The 19,689-nt window shown below is 35.6% G+C and overlaps 1 protein-coding gene across 1 annotated transcript in view; it reads right to left on the reverse strand.

The window, feature by feature from the left end:
* The window catches only part of LOC149208745 (uncharacterized), a 129,075-nt gene that overhangs the window by 9,908 nt on the left and 99,478 nt on the right, over positions 1–19,689 (reverse strand). The window contains exon 3 of the mRNA XM_089396163.1: positions 7,345–7,426. Within this exon, the coding sequence (XP_089252289.1) occupies positions 7,345–7,426 (82 nt within the window). The remainder of the gene's footprint in view (positions 1–7,344; positions 7,427–19,689) is intronic.

Genomic DNA, 19,689 nt, shown 5'->3' on the forward strand with positions numbered 1-19,689 from the left:
ATCAATGTAGATCCTAGAATGATGAATATAGATCAATATATTTCATCATTGAAGCTCGTGGTGTATGGATGAATGATATATGAATCACCGTGTCCCCCTATCCCAGAGTCTTTGTGGAACATTGTCTATAATCCTCTATCTGCCTCGCCTCCTCCAATCATAACAAATAACCATGCCATGTATTGATCCTTTACTTTAAACCATGCATTCATTAAAATGTAAAAAGGTTGTATCTCATCATGTCACATATTAAGTCACTTGACACAATGACATGAGACATTAAAATACAAGTGTCTAACACGTGACACAACCACCTCAGAAATAGGACACAACAGACATACTAGTAAGCACTAAGTAGTAACTAGTATGATTGAATTTGCATCATGTAAATGTTCTAGTTTATAAATTCTAATAAAATTTGAATTTTAATGTGTATATTTGATTGTTGTGTGTGTGTGTATGTGTGTACATATACATATACATATATATATATATATATATATATATATATATAATAGGACACAACGGACATGCTAGTAAGCACTAAGTAGTAACTAGTGGTATGATTGAATTTGCATCATGTAAATGTTCTAGTTTATAAATTCTAATAAAATTTGAATTTTAATGTGTATATTTGATTGTTGTGTGTGTGTATGCGTCTGTATGTATGTATGTATATATATATATACACACACACACACAACAATGACAATCAAATGAGACACACACAAGAATTAGAACCATAATATGCAATTTTCTCATCAAGCCATCAAAATCAAAATCCATTACATAGATATTGAGTCACTACTACTATTGGTGGGAACGCCAATGGCAAATACAAAATAGAGTATATACTACAACCGTAGATAGAAGAATAACATAGCACATGAATGTTCATCACGAAGGAGTTCAACAAAGGAGTATCAAAATGTACCCTTTGCTCAAACCAACATAATTGATTAGGCATGTCAAAGCCTTTTCCACCATATTTATGGCTTAGATTAGGCAGTTTCATCAAAATAAAGGCCATCACTAAGGACTTCAACAATCAACACCACCAACATTGGGATACATATGGGGCTTGGTTCTCTTAATTAAATGCCAATCACATACTCTCATTCGTGATAAAATCCAATGAAATGTCGCAATCCCATCAATCCTGAAATCCTTAAAATTATTACATCTGTTGATTTTTTAATAGGATATGAAAATCTCTCTCTTCCATGTGAAGTCTGATGAGGTTGCAGCCACTCTCAAACATCTTGAAAACAATTAATGGTAATCTTAAATAGTTAATTATAACTTTGACCTTGAGAATTTAACATTACCATTAGGTAACATCCAAGGAGCGCCAATGAAGGGTAAAAGGAGCACCTTAGGAGTGCACTCCTTGGCTCTGGGATCGTCCTTAGTAGTGCGATGCTCCAAAATTAGCAAAGTGTGCCCAAACGTTCTAGAGGGAACTCCCAGATTTGTTGATGCTGCTCTCGCTCGAAACATGATTCCGAATTTGGAAGAAAGGGAGGTGAGATGCTTCTTACAACACTAGTTCTCCACCATTTCAAAAACGTCAAAACAAACATCATTGCATTTTCTCACTCCTCCATCTCGTTCCTCCTTTTCTATATCTAATCTAACATGTGCATCTATTGGTGCGGATGATGCGAATGATAACACCTCATGAGGATCACCACCATCATCAAAAGTGAATATCTCTAGCACTAAATCATTGTGATCCAAGTTGGTTAATGCCAACTCAACAATGTTGTCCAAACCCAGATCATCAAGAAACACTTCCTACATCTTTGTTTTTCCTTTTAACAACTTCTCTCTCTACATGTAATAAAACAGAGGTTGGTGTGCACATACACCATTGTCTCTACCCTAGACTACTCAAGCTTGTTCTTCTTTAAACCATACAAAATCCCTATACGTGCTCCAATTCCTCTTGCAATAAGAGGATGAAGTAACCTAAGAGAGGAGCATCATGGCTAACTATTATATAAAAATCCGCCAATCTCTTCAAATTTGCAATGAACCCTTAAGTTGCACACCAACATACATTCGAGCTCCAACCTACAAGAGAAAAATGTGAAAAAATGAGGGGCAGACCAATTTTTTCGTGACCCAGAGTCCCCTTTTTGCATGACATGTATTGTGAAATCGAGTCATGATTTAGCCATATGTCCAAAATGTGTCCTATCGTATCCTTGTTCAACATGAAGAATATGGACACAAAGGCCCTTAAGGGCGTGTCATATTACTTAGCTAGCTAGCAAGTTGATCTTGAAGTAAGGGAAATTTGTTAAAAGAATCATTAAGCAGTGATTATCCAATTGTCAATGATATCATATGGAACTACAAGAAGGTGAAGATATGGCTACATAACTTAGAGGCAATTGTGAGAGAAGCACAAAATATTGAATAATGGTAGAGCTTTCTTCCTTGAAAATATGTTGTTTTGAAAAAATGTGGAGATTCCCTTTCAAAACACATTAAAAATCAAAGACACAAAAGATTTGGCTATGGGTCGAAAAATAGATGAAGAAGATCCAATGGTCAATGAGATCATCAAATGTAGAGCACACTTGGAAGCCACCTTCCAAGCAAAGATGTTTTGTACTAAAAAACATTAAAATTATGACTAGTGTAAAGTTGAAGGGCATATATAAGTTGGTTGATGTGGAATGAAATATCATAAATTGACAATGAATAGTCAAAATATAGCAAAATCTTTGTACATCAAAGGCAAGGCCATTACAAGAGATATGTGAAGATTTCCTAGTAGAGAAACAACAATGATAGGAAAAACCCTTCTCGAATTGGCGCTTCTTGATATATGGTGTCCAATGAGGGCAACCCTTGTTTCCAATGCTAGGGATTTCTTGTTAATAGTTGATAATGATTCAAGAAGATTTCTATGTTGCACGAAACTTCAAGGAACCCGGCGTTTCAAGCCGTACCCGTACCCGAAACTCCAAAACTTGGCCGAAACTCGACCATTATGTAATCATCTATTAGAGTTAATATAGACTTGTTTTTCCTTCTAAATTTTCATCTATGGGTCTTATTCCCTTTTTTCTTGCAAGATAATGTGTTATTCACTTATTTATTTAAATATAATTTTTTATATATACATATATGACACTTCAGTTGACGTTTCGACCGACGTTTCAGAAACTCCAAAACGTTTCAGTGTTTAGTGCAACCTAGGTTTATTTTCTAAGACAAAAATCAAATGTTTATTGTTGAATTTAAAATTTCAAAACTATTGTTGAAAAGTAGTCCTCTAGTAAATGCATTAAGGTCCTCCCAACAGATAATGGAGGAGTTAATTTCTAATAGGTTTGTCAAATTTTGTAACGGATATAGAATTTAAAATTTGTTCACCATCACACTCCCCATTGAACTAGAGTCATTAAAAGGTCCAACTGAATAGTTGTGGAGATGGCCAGATGCATAATAACAAGGCAATACCTAAAAAGAACTTGGCATATGCAGTACACAATATAGATCAGAAATCAGATCACACATATTCTGATGGTTGTAGTATGGATAAAATGTCAGCCAGAGTGAATGGTTAAAAGATGCAGAAAGATGGACAACCAGCTGGTTTTAATGTAAAAGAAAAATTTAGCAGTGAGATAGCTAAGAAATGATCCAATACAAGGCACTCACGAAGTCAATTCCAATGAATATATCATCATAGGTGAGAGTGCATGACCTTTCCAGCCTTTTTCAGATCACAAATTAGATCTCAGATATTCTAACAATTGTACTATGCTTAAAATGTCAGGCACGGTGACCAGTAAAGAGATGTAGGAAGGACAACCCTTCGTTTGTGGTTGAAGTGAAAGAAGAATTTAGCAATTATTTAACTGAAAAAAAAAATCCAAATAAAGCAAGAACTATAACTGATTGTGAAGAACATCCGAGGGGAAAAAAGGCCCGAGTGGTACTACAAAACAATAGAGGAAGTACAGATGGAGGAGCTTCCTGAACCAAGTAGTGAGTGTATTTTGTGTTATTTGCCAATATCGATGAAAAAGATGAAGAGAAGAAACCCTTGAGGAGGGTGAAGACAAAATCACTCCTGCAATGACGCAGGATAGTTCTACAACAAAACAAAACAAGTACAATGTTGTCTTGTGCTACAAAGGTGTGGAGGAGGTGAGCTCAACGGACAAATAAGACTCCACATCAAGACTAGAGATGCTGAACTCCTCAGCCATCACTGACTCTCCTCCCGCTGGTGAGCCAATTGTCAAATAGATGGTTGGTGACATGACTTGTTCAACATCATTCATGCTGACTGCATGTCATGCAGTTCATTTCCAACTATCATTTGTTGATAATGCACAAAAGTTGGCTTAGACAAGCTTGTGTTGTCTAGATAAGTTATTTTTGATACGGGTCAAAGGAGCTATTTTTAATATGTGACATTTTTGGGAGATTTTGGCCATAGATTTTGTCATCTACTTTAGTTTACATTTACAATGTAATGTCATCATGTTATAAGAATTGTTAGGTTATGACCGACTTAAGAAAATCATTAATACATGTTAGGTATTCAGGAACTGCATAACATACTCGACATATGCCTCCCATCTCACAAGTATGACAATATAATAAGACTTTGCGAACTGCTACAATAGAACATCCAAGTATATTTTCTCTCTCTTTTTTCTTTGTACCATCTTCCTTCCTCTCTTTAAATTCTGGCAATAAAGCTTGGCAACTAAAACAATTTATGCCATCACTCAGCCTTCCTCCTATTGTTTTTTCCACAGCAATTTCTCTAATGATTTTTCTTCATATGACTTTCCAAATCCAGTTTTCTTCCCATTCCCATTTATTTTCCCAACGAGCTCCTTTTCATTCCAAAGATATTTGCTAGAAGAATGTCTCATAAATTTTAGATACAAATATCACAAATCTAGTTTCAGCTGCATATAGACTTCACACAAAGATACCCAAGATATTGAATTTTTGTATCAAGGCCATGTAGGAGGGTTAAAAAAATCCACCAAACATTTCGATAAAGAAAAGGAAAATGTGTCAATTCAGCAAAGCTCCTAGAGACCACAAGGAAGGTTAGTTCAGAACTTCTAACATAAATTATTTACTGGTAACCTAAGTCCTAGATTCAGTATAGCAATTCTAATATTATTTTTATAGCTTTAAAATTCATTCCAATCCAAAATGTGTCTGCTTATTAATACAATAAATTTGACATTTCTCCAAAAAAGAGTTCCACCTATATTCCCCCTCAAGCATGTGCAATTTAAAGTTTAAACCACCGCATTAATTCACCAGAATGTGTCAATTCAACAAAGCTCCTAAAGACCACAAAAAATGTTAGTTCAGAACTTCTAACATAAATTATTTACGGTCCTAGATGCAGTATGGAAATTCTAATATTATTTTTATAGCTTTAAAATTCATTCCAATCCAAAATGTGTCAGCTTATTAATACAATAAATTTGACAAATCTCCAAAACAGAGTCCCACCTATATTCTCCCTCAAGCATGTGCACTTTAACATTTAAACCACATCATTAATGTTCGAAAATGTAACTAGGTTCGGTCTTCATTAATGTATTTGAGTCATCATGTAATGTACTTGTCAAAAGAACAAAGAATATAATTATTATTATTATTATTATTAGGACTTATGAAAGCATGGGTTTCATGCTTGGGTCATCATGTTTTAGGTCAAAGTCCCCATTGAGGACTTCTAAGATTTATTCTGAGTTAATAGAGTCATTGTACTTTTAAAGAGACCCTTCTTGGGCTTTTGAATCATGTAAAAAGGTTAAGTATTGAGTCAAATATGAATTATGTTGCCTCCACACCAAGTCGGCCTTAAGATGATCAAGTCGGCCTCAAAGAGGGCTATTCGACCTCACCAAAGGACTATAAATGAAGCAGTTTGAATTCCATTTGAAGCACACACTCAACAAGCAAGTTCGATATCTCTTGAAGCTGGAAAAAAGTGCGAAATAGAGGAAGGAAGAAAAGGAAGTGCGAGTGCCCCGGTTTGGAAGATCAAAGTTCTCTTCTTGATGTTGTAGTCAGTTGCCGCTTGTTGCTACCTGATCAAAGTATAGGTCGAAGTTGTTGGTGTTGGGTGCTGCTACCTCAAGAAATTGTATTGGGCCAAGATCGACGTCTTTCAGTGAAGATCGAAGCCTCCAAAGCAAGGTCGAAGTTGTTGGGTCAAAGAGAGTGTTGCTACTATTGTTGTTGTTGCCAGGTCAAGTAGGATCATCTACAAGAGAATAGGAAGGTTGACTTGGTGTGGAGGAAATTTTGTGTCAAGGTCTAGAGTCTTGGACTATCTCTGAAAAACTATAGAAGGGAGAATTATTCCCCTAGAGAGGGGTTTTTCCCTGGTTGTGAGCCTATATCTAGTGTCCATTGTTTTATAAGTTATTGCTTTGGTAATTGCTTGAACTAAAAGAAAGAAGATACAAAGAATCCTAATAAGAAGTCAAGAACATCACAAGTAATTATCAAGTGTAAGAAAATATTTCTGCCTTTCTGATTTTCTAACAATTAATTCACCAGAATGTAAATGAAAGGAAAAACTATTTATACTTTGGTTCCCATGTCAGCCAAGTTTTAAATAAATAATATACCTTGTGAGTCATGTCAGCCTCAACAAAGCTTACATCAGTCAAGAGGTATAATGATTTATTTTAAAACAAAACGATGGTTTAATTGTAAGAAGATGCAAAAGATAATCCCAACATGAACACCCCCTACATAAATAATTACCACCCATTATATAGTATTGCATTATTAATCCGCTGCCATGGCATCCGAAATGTCAGCCAAGTTCTAAATAAATAATATACCTCATGAGTCATGTCAGCCTCAACAAAGCTTACATCAGTCAACTGGTACAATGATTTATTTTAAACCAAAACGATGATTTAATTGTAAGAAGATGCAAAAGATAATCCCAACATGAAAACCCCCTACATAAATAATTACCACCCATTATATAGTATTGCATTATTAATCTGCTGCCATGGCATCTGAAAACAACCTCAATTCCTCTACAATCGTTCTCTTTCAGATGGATTTGAAGTAAATGAATAGTTTTCTACAAAGACAAAGCTGCATCAAGTCCTCCTTTTCAAGATAAGATAAGATAATTTTATTAATTTTAAGAGGACTTCTATGATGCTGTTCTAAAAAGGTTTATCTCCTAAAAAACCAATCATAGGCATAGTGTAATCAAGTCACAAAGCGTACAAGTCGGCAGAACCATAACATGCATAATCAAACAGAAACTCATCCCACAACAGATTCCATCAACACAAGAGTTAACATTACCTCAGAAAAAGCACATGCTCGAACAATGTGCTTGTGCACAAAACAGTGCAACTCATCTCCTGTCAACGCATCCCATATTTTGCTGCAAAAATGCCAAACATGTGCCTTTAAAAAATGTACAACCTCAGAACACTACACAAGATTCAACTGATCCAATTGCAGATATAGTTAAAAATAATGATTTCAATCACCCATGTTAGCATGTGAAATAGTAGATGACTGCATTTCAAGCATTATTCACCTACATCAGTGTGTAGTCCAGACATAAATAAGATTTCTATGTATAAATATTAAATACAATACATAGTGACCTAACTAAAGAAATCTGTGCAGACAGTGCAACTATTACAAATCACTTTAAGCAGTGCTCTATAATATATCAAATTAAATACCCTCTGAAAGAAAGCTTCACACTGCGAGAAGATATATTTTCCATCAAACATGCTTCCAGAATCTTAGTAACCTGATCGTCATATATAACTGGCTAAAGAAGGGTTAGGAGACTGCTCCAAGGGGAGGAGGTACAATTAAATTCTATCTTCAGATCAAGAGACAAGCTGATTGAAATATGGAAAGGGTCTCAGGCTAAGTTGCAGGAAACATGGGTCTAGGGTCCGTACCGTACGGAAACGAAACAGAAACGGGGAAACCCATATGGTACAGCCCAGAAACTCGTTTCCGGGTCGTACGTCGGAGTTTCCTCTTGTAACTTGACTTTTTCTTGTAATTTTTTTTAATTTTTTCACTTCTAATTTTTTTATTGGGCGACTCAAATATCCTCTAGATGCTTCTAGATGTCTCTCAAGTTATACAATTAAAAAAAAAAAAAATATGAGTGGGGCAGCCGAATGTTAGCCTATGGCCCTAGTGTTGATATGCAGTAAAAGTGATCTTACAATAAAGTAGAATATCACTTTTACTTAAAATTTTTAACATTACCATGAAGTGACTTTGGATGTTTGAGAGTGGTTTTGCCCTCATTGGATTTCATATGGAGAAAGTAGAATTTTAGATCTCAATCAAAATCCAGCAAACTTATCTGTTTTTCAGCATTTCAGGATTGGCGGGTTGCAATGTTTCCATTGGATTTTGTCATGTACTAGGGTATGGAACTTGTATTTAATCAAGAGAACCAAGCCCTCTATGCATGGGAGACTCCCAATAATCAAGAGCATGTAGGACACTAGGGTATGAAACTTGTATTTAATCAAGAGCACTAAGGTTGTTCGACTATGTAGGAGGAGATTCCCAATCAAGCACGAGACGACAAATTAGAAATTTCTCGTAGCCGATTTTGGATATTTCTATTTTCATTATGTGATCATTCATGAGTAAATGTGATGTAAATTTAGAGACTTATAGTTTATGCATTGACAATTGACAATTTAATCATAATGTAATAAATTAGAATGTATCATATATGCTTTATGATTGCACATATTTCTTAAATGTCCCAATATATATATATATATATATATATATATATATATATATATATTGTGTTTCCCCATTTCCAAAATTTGGGGGGCTCATGTTTCGTACCTGTGCCCGTTTCGGAAACTCGTACCCGTTTCCCCATCTCGTGCAACTTAGGTCTCGGGCCTATAACAAAGAGAACAACGAAGGAAAAGGGAGGGGGGGAGGCGTTCTAAGATGCATGAAACGCTGAAACGCTTCAGAGTTTCCGAAACGGGTACGTTTAGAAATGTCACCTTCCAAAAATAGAAATGTCGGTCGAAATGTCAAATTAAGTGTCATATATATATATATATATATATATATATATATATATATATAGCGAATAACACAATATCTTGCAAGAAAAAAGGGAATAAGACCCATGATGACAATTTAGAAGGAAAAACAAGTCAATATTAACTCTAATAGATGATTACAAGATGCTCGAGTTTCGGCCAAGTTTCGGAGTTTCAAGTATGGGTACGGCTCGAAACACTGGGTTCCTTGAAGTTTCGTGCAACATAGGGGGGTTCCAATCCTAATCAAAACCATTGGAAATTCAACTCTTCCAGCAGATGATCTAAAAAGGAACAACTAAACTTTTATTCCAATCAAGGTGAAAAGTTAGCTAGTGATGTCAAGGAGGTACAGCCTATCAATTTGCCAAGGATTAAAGAACATTTTGTCAAGGAGAAAAATGAGTATGTCAAACTCGGGAAGGGGCCTCCCTTACTATCACAGGCAGTAGAAAAGGTCGGAACAAGTGTTATCAGAACCGAACACCATTGACCTAATTGGTAGAACACCTGAACCGGGAACTAGTCAAAACCGGGCCAGAAGAAAAAAACAAAACCAAAAAATACATAAAGTATTCAAATTTTAAATAAAAACATATATAATCATGTGCATCCATATGAATCCAAATCCTTTATAAACAAATATGCAAGAGTTTTCATTTATATAGCATGTAAGAGTGCATATAACCAAAATAGCACTTCATGCAATGCATCTCTGAACCAAAAATACATCAACAAAGAGGCTCTAGATGGTCAAAAATAAATCATGCTACAATAAACACCTACATATCATCAAAAGCATTGCCTAAATTGTGATACATGTCAACAATATCACCCTCTAGGCATTAAAATCAATGTTGTGAACATTGACATCAAGAAAAAATCCCAAGGGTCTGGAAACCAAAAAACATAAAAATTGAGAAAGTATCGGTAAAAGTTGATAAACGACAGCAAAATTAAGATACCAGTGAAATATCGATAAAGATGGGAAAACATCATCTAAGCCAAAAAATCATGATTTCTCAATTTTTTCATGATAAAATCAGGATGTTTGAAACACTGATTAAAGATAGATTAAAAAAAAAAGCTTCACATGTCAAACTAAGATTTTGTTTGAGTGAGGGGAACATCTTTACTTGGGTGGTGATTGTTGAAATATGTAACTAGGTTCGGTCTTCATAATGATATGTAATCATGATTTTATGTATTTGATGTAATACGAAAAATAAATTTATTGTTGTTCTTCAGGCATGGAAAATTATTTTTTAGGTCAAGATCCCATTGTGAGCTCCTAGGGCTTGTCATTGAGTCTACAAGTCATTATCATGTATGAAAGACCCAAATTAAGGCATGTTACATATTGTAAAGAAATTTTATGTGAGTCAAAGTATAGTCAAAAGACCCTCCAAGACCTCATCAAGTGTTAACAAGCAAGTCGGCCTATTTGAGGGCTCAAGAAAGTCTATATAAAGGAGGACTCGGCCTCATTCAAGGATCACTCACTCAAGCATCAAGAAGCGTGCGATCAAGATAGATAAGGAAGCCTGATACCTAGTGAAGAAAGGATAAGAGCTAAGCACTTTAGAACTGTTTTTGGGCTATATTCTTCCACACTTGCAAGAATTAGAGCATCATCTTGCACCAGACGATATGATCACATTCACTCCAAGAGAGCCGAAGTTTTGGGTCAAAAGTCTTCCTTACAAACCAAATTGATAAGAAGAAGATTCCATCTCAAGCGAAGAAGGAAGTGTTGAAGAAAGTGTAACTAGGTCCAGTCTTCATAAATGTAATTTTGATCTTTGTACTTGTAAAAGAAAAGAAATTTTATTTTTGTAAATTGTCAAAAATGAGTTTCTTGCTCATAACATAGGTCTAGCACGTATTGAAGTGCTATAGGAAAGGCAAAGAGTCAAAGAAAATGTTGAGAACCCTTCTTGGGCATATATCAAATCTATTTGAGTCACAAACACTGTCAAATAGCCCTCCAACGACAAGCACACAGTCCTCTTCTTATGTCGACCTCCAAAATAGCTAAAAAGCAGTCAGGTTGGCTCAAATAAGGAGACACAACAGTTCATACTCTCATGTCGGTTTATATGCATAACTAACCACTATAAATAGGCATGTAGGATCCACATTACAAGAGCATACAATTCGGACACCTCTACAATTTCTGATGAGGTACAGGATCTCGGATGTCTTGGAAATCTCAAGAATAATTACAATGAGAGAACTTGGATACTTTTGATGTTTTTGGAGGGCAATTACAGGATGGATTTCGGAAGTCTGTGAACTATATTTTCGGCCTCCTCCCAGTCTCGGTGATCACAGTCTTCACTGAAGCAACATTACAGTCTAGACATACTTGTGAAGAGGAGGGTCTTGTAGTGACACTCTTTGTCTAGGCCTACTCTCTAGATAAAGTCACAATCTCAGCATAATTATGATGAGAAGGATTCCAGCGATCCTACAGTAATGCACTCTGTCTCATGAACACAGTCATGACATCGTCATAGTGATCTCAATCATAATGAAGATATAGTTTCAAGGTCATGATCCTAATGAAGATTACGGTGGTGTAGCAATGATCTCAATGCAACAAAGTATAGCTATGGTGAAACAATCATGATCTCAATGACTCTAAGTGCAACTCGCATTTATGTATATGGAGATCTCGTTGTTATGTTGAAGACCTCGACGAAGGTGTAGCAATGGTGTTGCAATAGTAATAAAGATCTCAGTGGTGCAATAATGATGGCCTCAATGTTTTAGCAGCGATGATGATCTCAACAATGATAAAGAAGAGGATTGGTGTCTTGGTATTGGAGTGGCATAATAGGTCAAGGGTCATGGTCTTGGTATTCGTCAATTGGAATATCTATAAGAAGAATTTTGTGTGGGTTTTCCTCTCCAAGAGTGACAGATTTTGGCCCTGACAGAATGCTAACATCTTGTGTCCTTGTCTATTTTGTTTTGGTAGCTACTTGATGAACTAAGAAAACATACTCTAATAATATCAAGAGAAGAGTGTGCTAATAAGCAAAAGTTAAAAATGCCTCACAAATAGTTATCCTGGCAAGAAGAATCTCATTAACTCTAATTACCCTAGATTCTTCAACAGAAAGAAGTCAAACTCGTCCATATTCTAGCCACACGTGTGGCATAGGGTTTCTACAGTAAGGTCGAATTGTAGTCCAAAATTTGCAGGTTTGGAAAAGAGGTCGTAGGAGAAGTTGTTGCTACTGAAAAAAAAGCAAGTTGACTTTGCAAAAGAGAAGCTCATCAAGGGGAGGCATTGATTTGGTCTTGGAGGGGTCTTGGTCAAGGGTCTAGTTCTTGGAATTCGTCAATTGAAGATTCTATAAGAAGAATTCTTGTGGGTTTTCCTCTCAGTGTTAGAGAGGTTTTGGCTTTGGCTGATCGCTTATATCTTGTGTCCTTTGTCTTATTGATCTTTATGATTTGGTAGTTGTTTGATGAAGACAACACTAATAATAATCAAGAAGCTAATTTAACAAAGTAAAAATATATCACATACAGTTATCAAAGCAAAGAAATCACCTACACTGATGCCCCTAAATTTCTCAACATGGCAACAGAGCTATGATGACAAGTCAAGGGAGGGTAGCTTAAAGAAGGACACTCAAGAGTCGAAGCACTAGAAGATCATCAAGAGCATCAATCATCAAGAAGGACCACTCATCTCAAAGGCACTACAAGGGCGATGATTACACCATCATCTTGAAGAAAAAAACCTCAAAACCCTTATTCGTTTAAAAGAAGGATTCTACACTCTAAGCATTCTTGGGAACCTCGAACAAGCTTCACCTCGAAGGAGACCTCAAAAGACCCTGCCTCTACTTAAATAAAGAAGAACTACAAATTGGAGCATCTTGAAGCCTCTACATCAAAGAAAAACAAGGAGAAGGGGTTGACATCATCATCGAGAAACCAAGGAGATCTCCCTCTCTTCGAAGGATCACTTTTGAAAGAAAACATCTTCATCAAGAGGACATCTTCTATCATCATCATCAAGAAGGCAACAAGTTGAAGATATTGTCATCAAGGAGTATCTTTATGTCCACATCTAAACCTATCAAAATGACTTGATTTTGTAAGGAACGCAACAAATTAGTTGGGTCATCACACTTTCTTGCATGGAAGAAGAGGACAAATTTGATCCTCATAGAAAACGTCATTGATCATGTTAAGGGTTCAATCACTAAACCTCCTTTTGTCACCCAAAGTGTACACCTAAGGCGCAACGCTCAGAGTAGGGGTTGTCACCCTGATCCCTACTCACTCCGTTCTAGCTCTCTCCCAAACAAGATAAGGGGGGCAGTCCCTAAAGGCAGATGAAAGGGAGAAAACTTGTTGAAGCAACAAGTCCTAACAGATCAATGGGCAATATCACTACCTATCTAGACAACTTGAATTATAATGAATTAGCAAGTGTTTTATTAAATGAGAAAAATATATCTTAACAAGATGAAGCAATTAAGAACAATGAGGCAACAATGAGATCAACAAATATAGACTAGTGCCTAATGAACAATGCTCAAAGTAGATTATATCACTTGCACAAATATGAAGAGCTTCAAGTTACTAGATAAGCAATGTTGCAAGATGGATGTTAGTATCACAGATCAAGATAACTAGAAGTATGAGCAATAAATCGAATTAAAGACAATTGCAAGAAAGAAACTTATGCTTTTCAATAAATTATGACATTCAAAAGTACAATAAGCTTGCAATTGTAATATTGAGCCCACAATTCCGATTACCAATGATGAATAAATGCAAGATGAGCAAACGAAAGAAGAAAACGTTAGTAATGAGCTTGGTAAGTTAGTAATAAAATAATAGGGACCCTCAAAATGGGATACCATGGGGAAAGGACCCCAAGCTCCCTCTAGGAAGAAACTTCTTTATTACTAAGATTAGAAAAATGACTCCCTTTGAAAAGGTGAGGGTTCAAATAATTCTATGGGGGATTTCTAAAATAGATTATTTTAAATGTCCTTCCTCAAGATACACAATGATGTTACAAAACTTATAATGATTTAATTTCTCCCAAAATTGAAATTTCACCTTCCCTTGAGATATTAATATATAAATGAGAGATTTATAATTGATAATTCCAATTAATTTCACTCTAAATTGCCATATGTCCCAGAGAGAGAGAACAACACAAGGGTTAAATTGAGGAACTCTTCTAATGTTTGCGGTAAATGGATGAAGGTCACCAAAAATTAAAATTTTTAAAATATCAAGCCTTCCTAAAATTCAATTTCCAGATTTTTAAACATTAGAAATGCTCTGCTTTCCTCAAAATAATTTCGCTCAGAGAAATTTGACATCAAAGCTTAGGAAGAAATTACACACTCACGGCTATGAGCATCTAAAAAAAATTTGGGTCTCGAATTGGACTTCGAGCCAACGAGATAACGGCCCAAAGATGAAGGTGGACTCCAACGGAGAAATCAATCTAAAACTTTTATTATTTAACTTCAATTTCGAGCCTAAGGCAATGTTGAATCTCCTTAAAGTTATCAAACTTTATCCCTTTGAGAAATTCATTTGCTTGCAGGTCTCTCGCAACAGGTGAATGCAAGCAAAACATTAGTGAAATCTAACCAAACTCCCAACAAAACCCCTGCAAAAAATTGTTGCAAGCCAAGATCTTTGACCTTAACCTCAGATATGGGCCCAAAGGCCTCTCGACTTAAGGAAATGAGCCCTGCAAGAAATAAAAATAAAATAAAATAAAAATAAATAAATAAATTCAAAGAAATTTTTGCTACTCTTTTAAAATCCTCATGGCCATACCCTTAAGGCCTTCAAGGAGAGCAGTTCCAGACTATACGACCGTCAATATTTTCTTCAAAAGCTTGATTAGAAACCTTAGCTATTGGCCTTTTTTTAATCTCAAAAAGGAAATTGTTGATTTCTCACTGCCCTCAAAAATTTAATGAAACTCCAGCAAAAATATTACATCTTTGCAAGAAATTAAGGCAAAAGATAACCTAGAGAACTTGTGGTTTGGCAAAATGAACATTTATATAAGATTGCAACCCTCAGAAAATAATACAAATTAAAATTACAAAGCCACAAAATTATGCCCAAAACTGATGAGAGAAAGCCTCCCAGCTAGTCGCTTCTCTGCCTGAGAAAATTTATTGAAAATTATGGTCACAAAAGTTTTTTATTTTTTAATTTGGAAGACACTTCAAGGGGGGTTGTGGATCCCACAAGATTTGAAAACTAAAAAATACAAAATTAAGTGGAAGCTAAAGGCAAGCCTCAAACCCCCTGGAGAATTTTAAACTCCTATAAAAATAAAATTAAAACTGAAAATATTTACAAAAAAAAAAACAAAGGATCTAATTATACGATAAATACAAAGAAATATTTACAATTAATTTACAGATCTAATCTATAGGTATGAGGACAACTACGCCCATAGACCAGATAGTAGCTCTAGAAATAGAAAATATTAATTAAAGCTCCATAAATAAAAGGTTTTAAGATATAAATGAGTTTAAATGAGGGTTGGCCAAAAAAACCCTGCAAGAGAAACTTTGATAGATGAAACCCAGGGTTTCAATCAGGAATGGTCTTCAGATCTTATGTCCTAGGAGTTGGAAGGTCCAACCGAGCACTTCCAACACCCAAGTTTTTCGAATACGAATGATTTCTGCACACTCAAAGTCAAGCTATCATATCGATAGAGAGATAAAATAACAATGTAATCTTAAAAAATTAGAGATACTTGCTAATTCAATTAAATTAAAATGCTATCTTATATCCAATAACTTATGCAAGATACCTGTGCAATAAGTTATTCCATGAAGGCTAATAATCAGCAACTTATAAAAATATTATCCAGCGGAATATTAAGAACAGTATTACCATAAATAGCAAAAAAAAACACCACTATCAACGCAAACCCCAAACACTTTACATTATTATTATTTCCAAAAAAAACAAAAATTACAAAAGAGTTTCAAGAGCTAGTACACGATTCAATAATCGGATGATTTGTGAGACAAATGACCTCTAATTTATAGATAAATTCTTCAAACAGCTAGTTGGTTTAATCCTCGTCAAAGTAATCTCAACCGTTGATAAGAGATTAATTATATTTTAATATCCACCGTCAAAATATTTATTTTTTGAGAAATTTTCGATTTTTTCTTTTAATTCATTTTTAATTAGCTCCAAATTTCCTCAAAAAATTGACTTTGACTTAACCACCAAGGAAAGGTCCAAACTTTCTTGAAATTTTCAATATTCCCTTTGTGGGGGGCTGGGGGGCTGCCAAAAATTAATTTCTCTAGAACCTACGAATTTTTTATATGAAGGATTTATTTTCCCTAAGACTTAATTTTGACTCTAATTAATTAAATTTTTGGCTTGGGATTTTTAATTTATTTTTGCCAAAAAATTTAATTAATTGACATAAGAGGGGATTAATAATTTTTCCCAACCCTCTAATATTTTAGCATCATGGATAAAATATTATTTACATAGGATAATTGCATTTCAATCCTCAAAGGGGGAAACACATTCGTTATAGATCCTCAATTATTTTGCCCAATTATGCGACTCAATATGATTTAGTAGACTAAGGGATTTAAAATAATTTTGACAATTAGCTAAAATTATTCTCAATCAACTTTTACAAAAAAACTTGATTAAATCACTAAATTTTACCTAAAATCTTGATGACAAAATCCACCCTAGCTTTGGGGTGAAGTTGGAAAGAAAAACTTTGCCGATCATTTGTGTTTAGAAACACAGATGAATCGATGAGACGAAAAACCTCATGGGATGAGAATCATCATCAAAATAATAGTCTTACATAAGTTGTTACATACATTATGGTCTTACTAAGATCATTTACATTATAAATTTGCAAAATGGGTTTACAACTTTGACAAACTGTCTAACTGATGATGAATTCTTGGATGATCTGAACACTGGAACATGTGAAATCCCTTTTGCAAAAAAAAGGGGGGTATTACTATAGGTAGTTGACATGGAGTGGTCAACACCTCCAAAGGAAGAAGCTTAAGTTCTTGCAAATTATATGAAAGGGGACATAAGAGCTCAAAGGATCCTTAAAAAATCCATCAAAGATCCCCTCATACCCTATGTATCAAATCTGGAGACATCATAAGAGATATACGAGAAGGCTAGTAGAATTATTCTCCATAAGTACTATTGGAGAAGTGATATCATTAAGACAAGAACTCTAAATGACGAAGATATCAGAGGAAGATGGAATAGCCTCATACTTTATGAGGGTGTCAGAAATAACAGACCAACTACAGGAGTTGGCAGATATAATGTCTGATAAGGAAATGACCACCATAGTGCTCAATGCACTACCAGAGGAATGGGGCAACTTCACATCAAGCATCTATGGAAAGAAGGAAGCTACCCCATTCAATGAACTTTGGTCATTGTGTAAAATTGAAGAAACCAAGCTCAAGGCTAGAACTGATGTAGGATCAAATGAGCAAGCACAAGCATTTACTCCCATGGCCAAGACGGGAAGGAAATTTGGAAGGTTTGGTCCTCAGAAGAAGAACAAGAAGGATATGTCGAAAATCCAATGTTATGGTTCTCATGAATACATGCATTACAAGAGAAATTGTCCTTAACTCAAGAAGGACAACAACAAAAGAGGAAGAGAAGAAGTCCATGTCATTGAAGGGAAGAAGCTTAAAAGGAGAAATCAAAGGAGGAAGTAAAAGATATCTACTATGATTGGGATAATCTTCTCCACCTAGTTCTTTTCAGTTTTTGTGAAGTATAGCTATCATGGTAGGAAACATTACAAGCATGATAGGATGCATCATTTAGAAGATAGCATCATAAAAACATACAATTGAAGCAAGAGCTCAGACATCATCATAAGAAGATTGAAAAATAGTTGAACTAGAAGTCTATGGCAGTCATCATTAGAAGGAAGTAGCTATTGGTAACCTCATTGAAAGCATAAGTAGTACTTATAAGCTAAGTCACCTGACACGGGGATTCGGGACACGTAGGATTCGGGATTCGTGGTGTCGGATTCGGGACACACTGACCCCCGGAATAGGACACGTTAGGACACGTTATATATTATTTTATTAAAAATATATATATATATATATATATAATAAAAAAAAAAAAATATATATATATATATATATTAAAAATTAGATATTAGCATATTTCTTACACAAATTTTAATTAATGATACAAATTTATTGATTTCAAACATAGATCTTCATCTATAGCTATTAGCATGCATAGTACATACAAAATTCAAATAAATGTCAGTGGTACTGGTCACATAAATGATAAATCTATTAAAAATTTAAATCATGATTCATAATTCATAACTGAAAGACAACTTACAACTACAAGATAGTAAGATAAACACACTGACAACTGTAGTTTTCTCATTAAGTCATCAAATCAAAATCTGTTACATAGGTAGTGTTGGTGCAATGCCAATGGCAAATAGAAATAGAAAATATAAAACAACTATAGGTATACAAGCCTCAAGGCATCAATTAGCATCAGAATCAACATCACTGTCCCCATCATCATCGTCCCCACTGCTCTCCTCTGCATCCTCCTCCTCCCCTGTATCCATAGTCGCCTCTGCATCTGTTGGTATGGAGGTTGACCCCTCTAAGTCATCAAAACTAATAGGGTCTAGCACTGGATCACCGAGATCCATGTTGGCCAATGCCAACTCAATAGTGGTGTCCAGACCCATATCATCAGGAAAGACATCCCACATCTTTGTCTTTCCCCTCAAACACTCTTCCCTCTGCCTGTAAATAAGACGAAGGTTGGTGTGCACATATACCATTGTCTCTGCCCTGGACTGCTCAAGCCTGCTCTTCTTCACAGTATGCAAATTCCCATATGTGCTCCAATTCCTCTCGCAACAAGAGGATGAAGTCACCTGAGAGAGGAGCCTCATGGCTAACTGCTGAAGAGGAGGGCTTGTTGCCCCATGATTTGCCCACCAAGAGTAGGGCTTCTTAAGCCCCCTGTCTCTAATCACATCATAACCTCCAAATCGACCAGTGCCAGTGGAAAACTCTGCAAAGGCATCCTCCACCTCAGCAAGCAATGCACTATCCTGATAAATCCGCCTCAATGCCTCTTTCCTCCCCTGTGAGATTTCACCATCCATGTGAGGAGGGAATCTGCGGGAAGGTCCACCATTCAGCCACTCATGGCTGTAGTATTTGGGGTTCAATGAGTGAGGCAAACAATGTAAAGGTGTACAATTCTTGTCCCATCTGCGGACAAGAATATCATGTATGGTACTCATGTGATGTCTCAGAAGGCCTCTGGTGATGTCTCATACTGGGGGTACTCACTCTGTAGAATAATGCTCCTCAAAGACTCAATCATGGAATCCCATCCCTCATAAACCTCTCCTAGGATGGGTTTGTCTGTATCTGCAACTCGAAGCAAAGAGATGATAGGGTCCATGATCCGAATAATTAGATCTACCCTCTCCAACCAAGCATCATCTAGTACCGTGTCCTTCACTCTTTTAGAGGTTGCCTGA

The sequence above is a fragment of the Pinus tabuliformis genome, chromosome 1_2, assembly GCF_031772625.1.
Source record: "Pinus tabuliformis cultivar Carrire ecotype Pingquan chromosome 1_2, CPIR1, whole genome shotgun sequence".
Lineage (NCBI taxonomy): Eukaryota > Viridiplantae > Streptophyta > Pinopsida > Pinales > Pinaceae > Pinus > Pinus tabuliformis.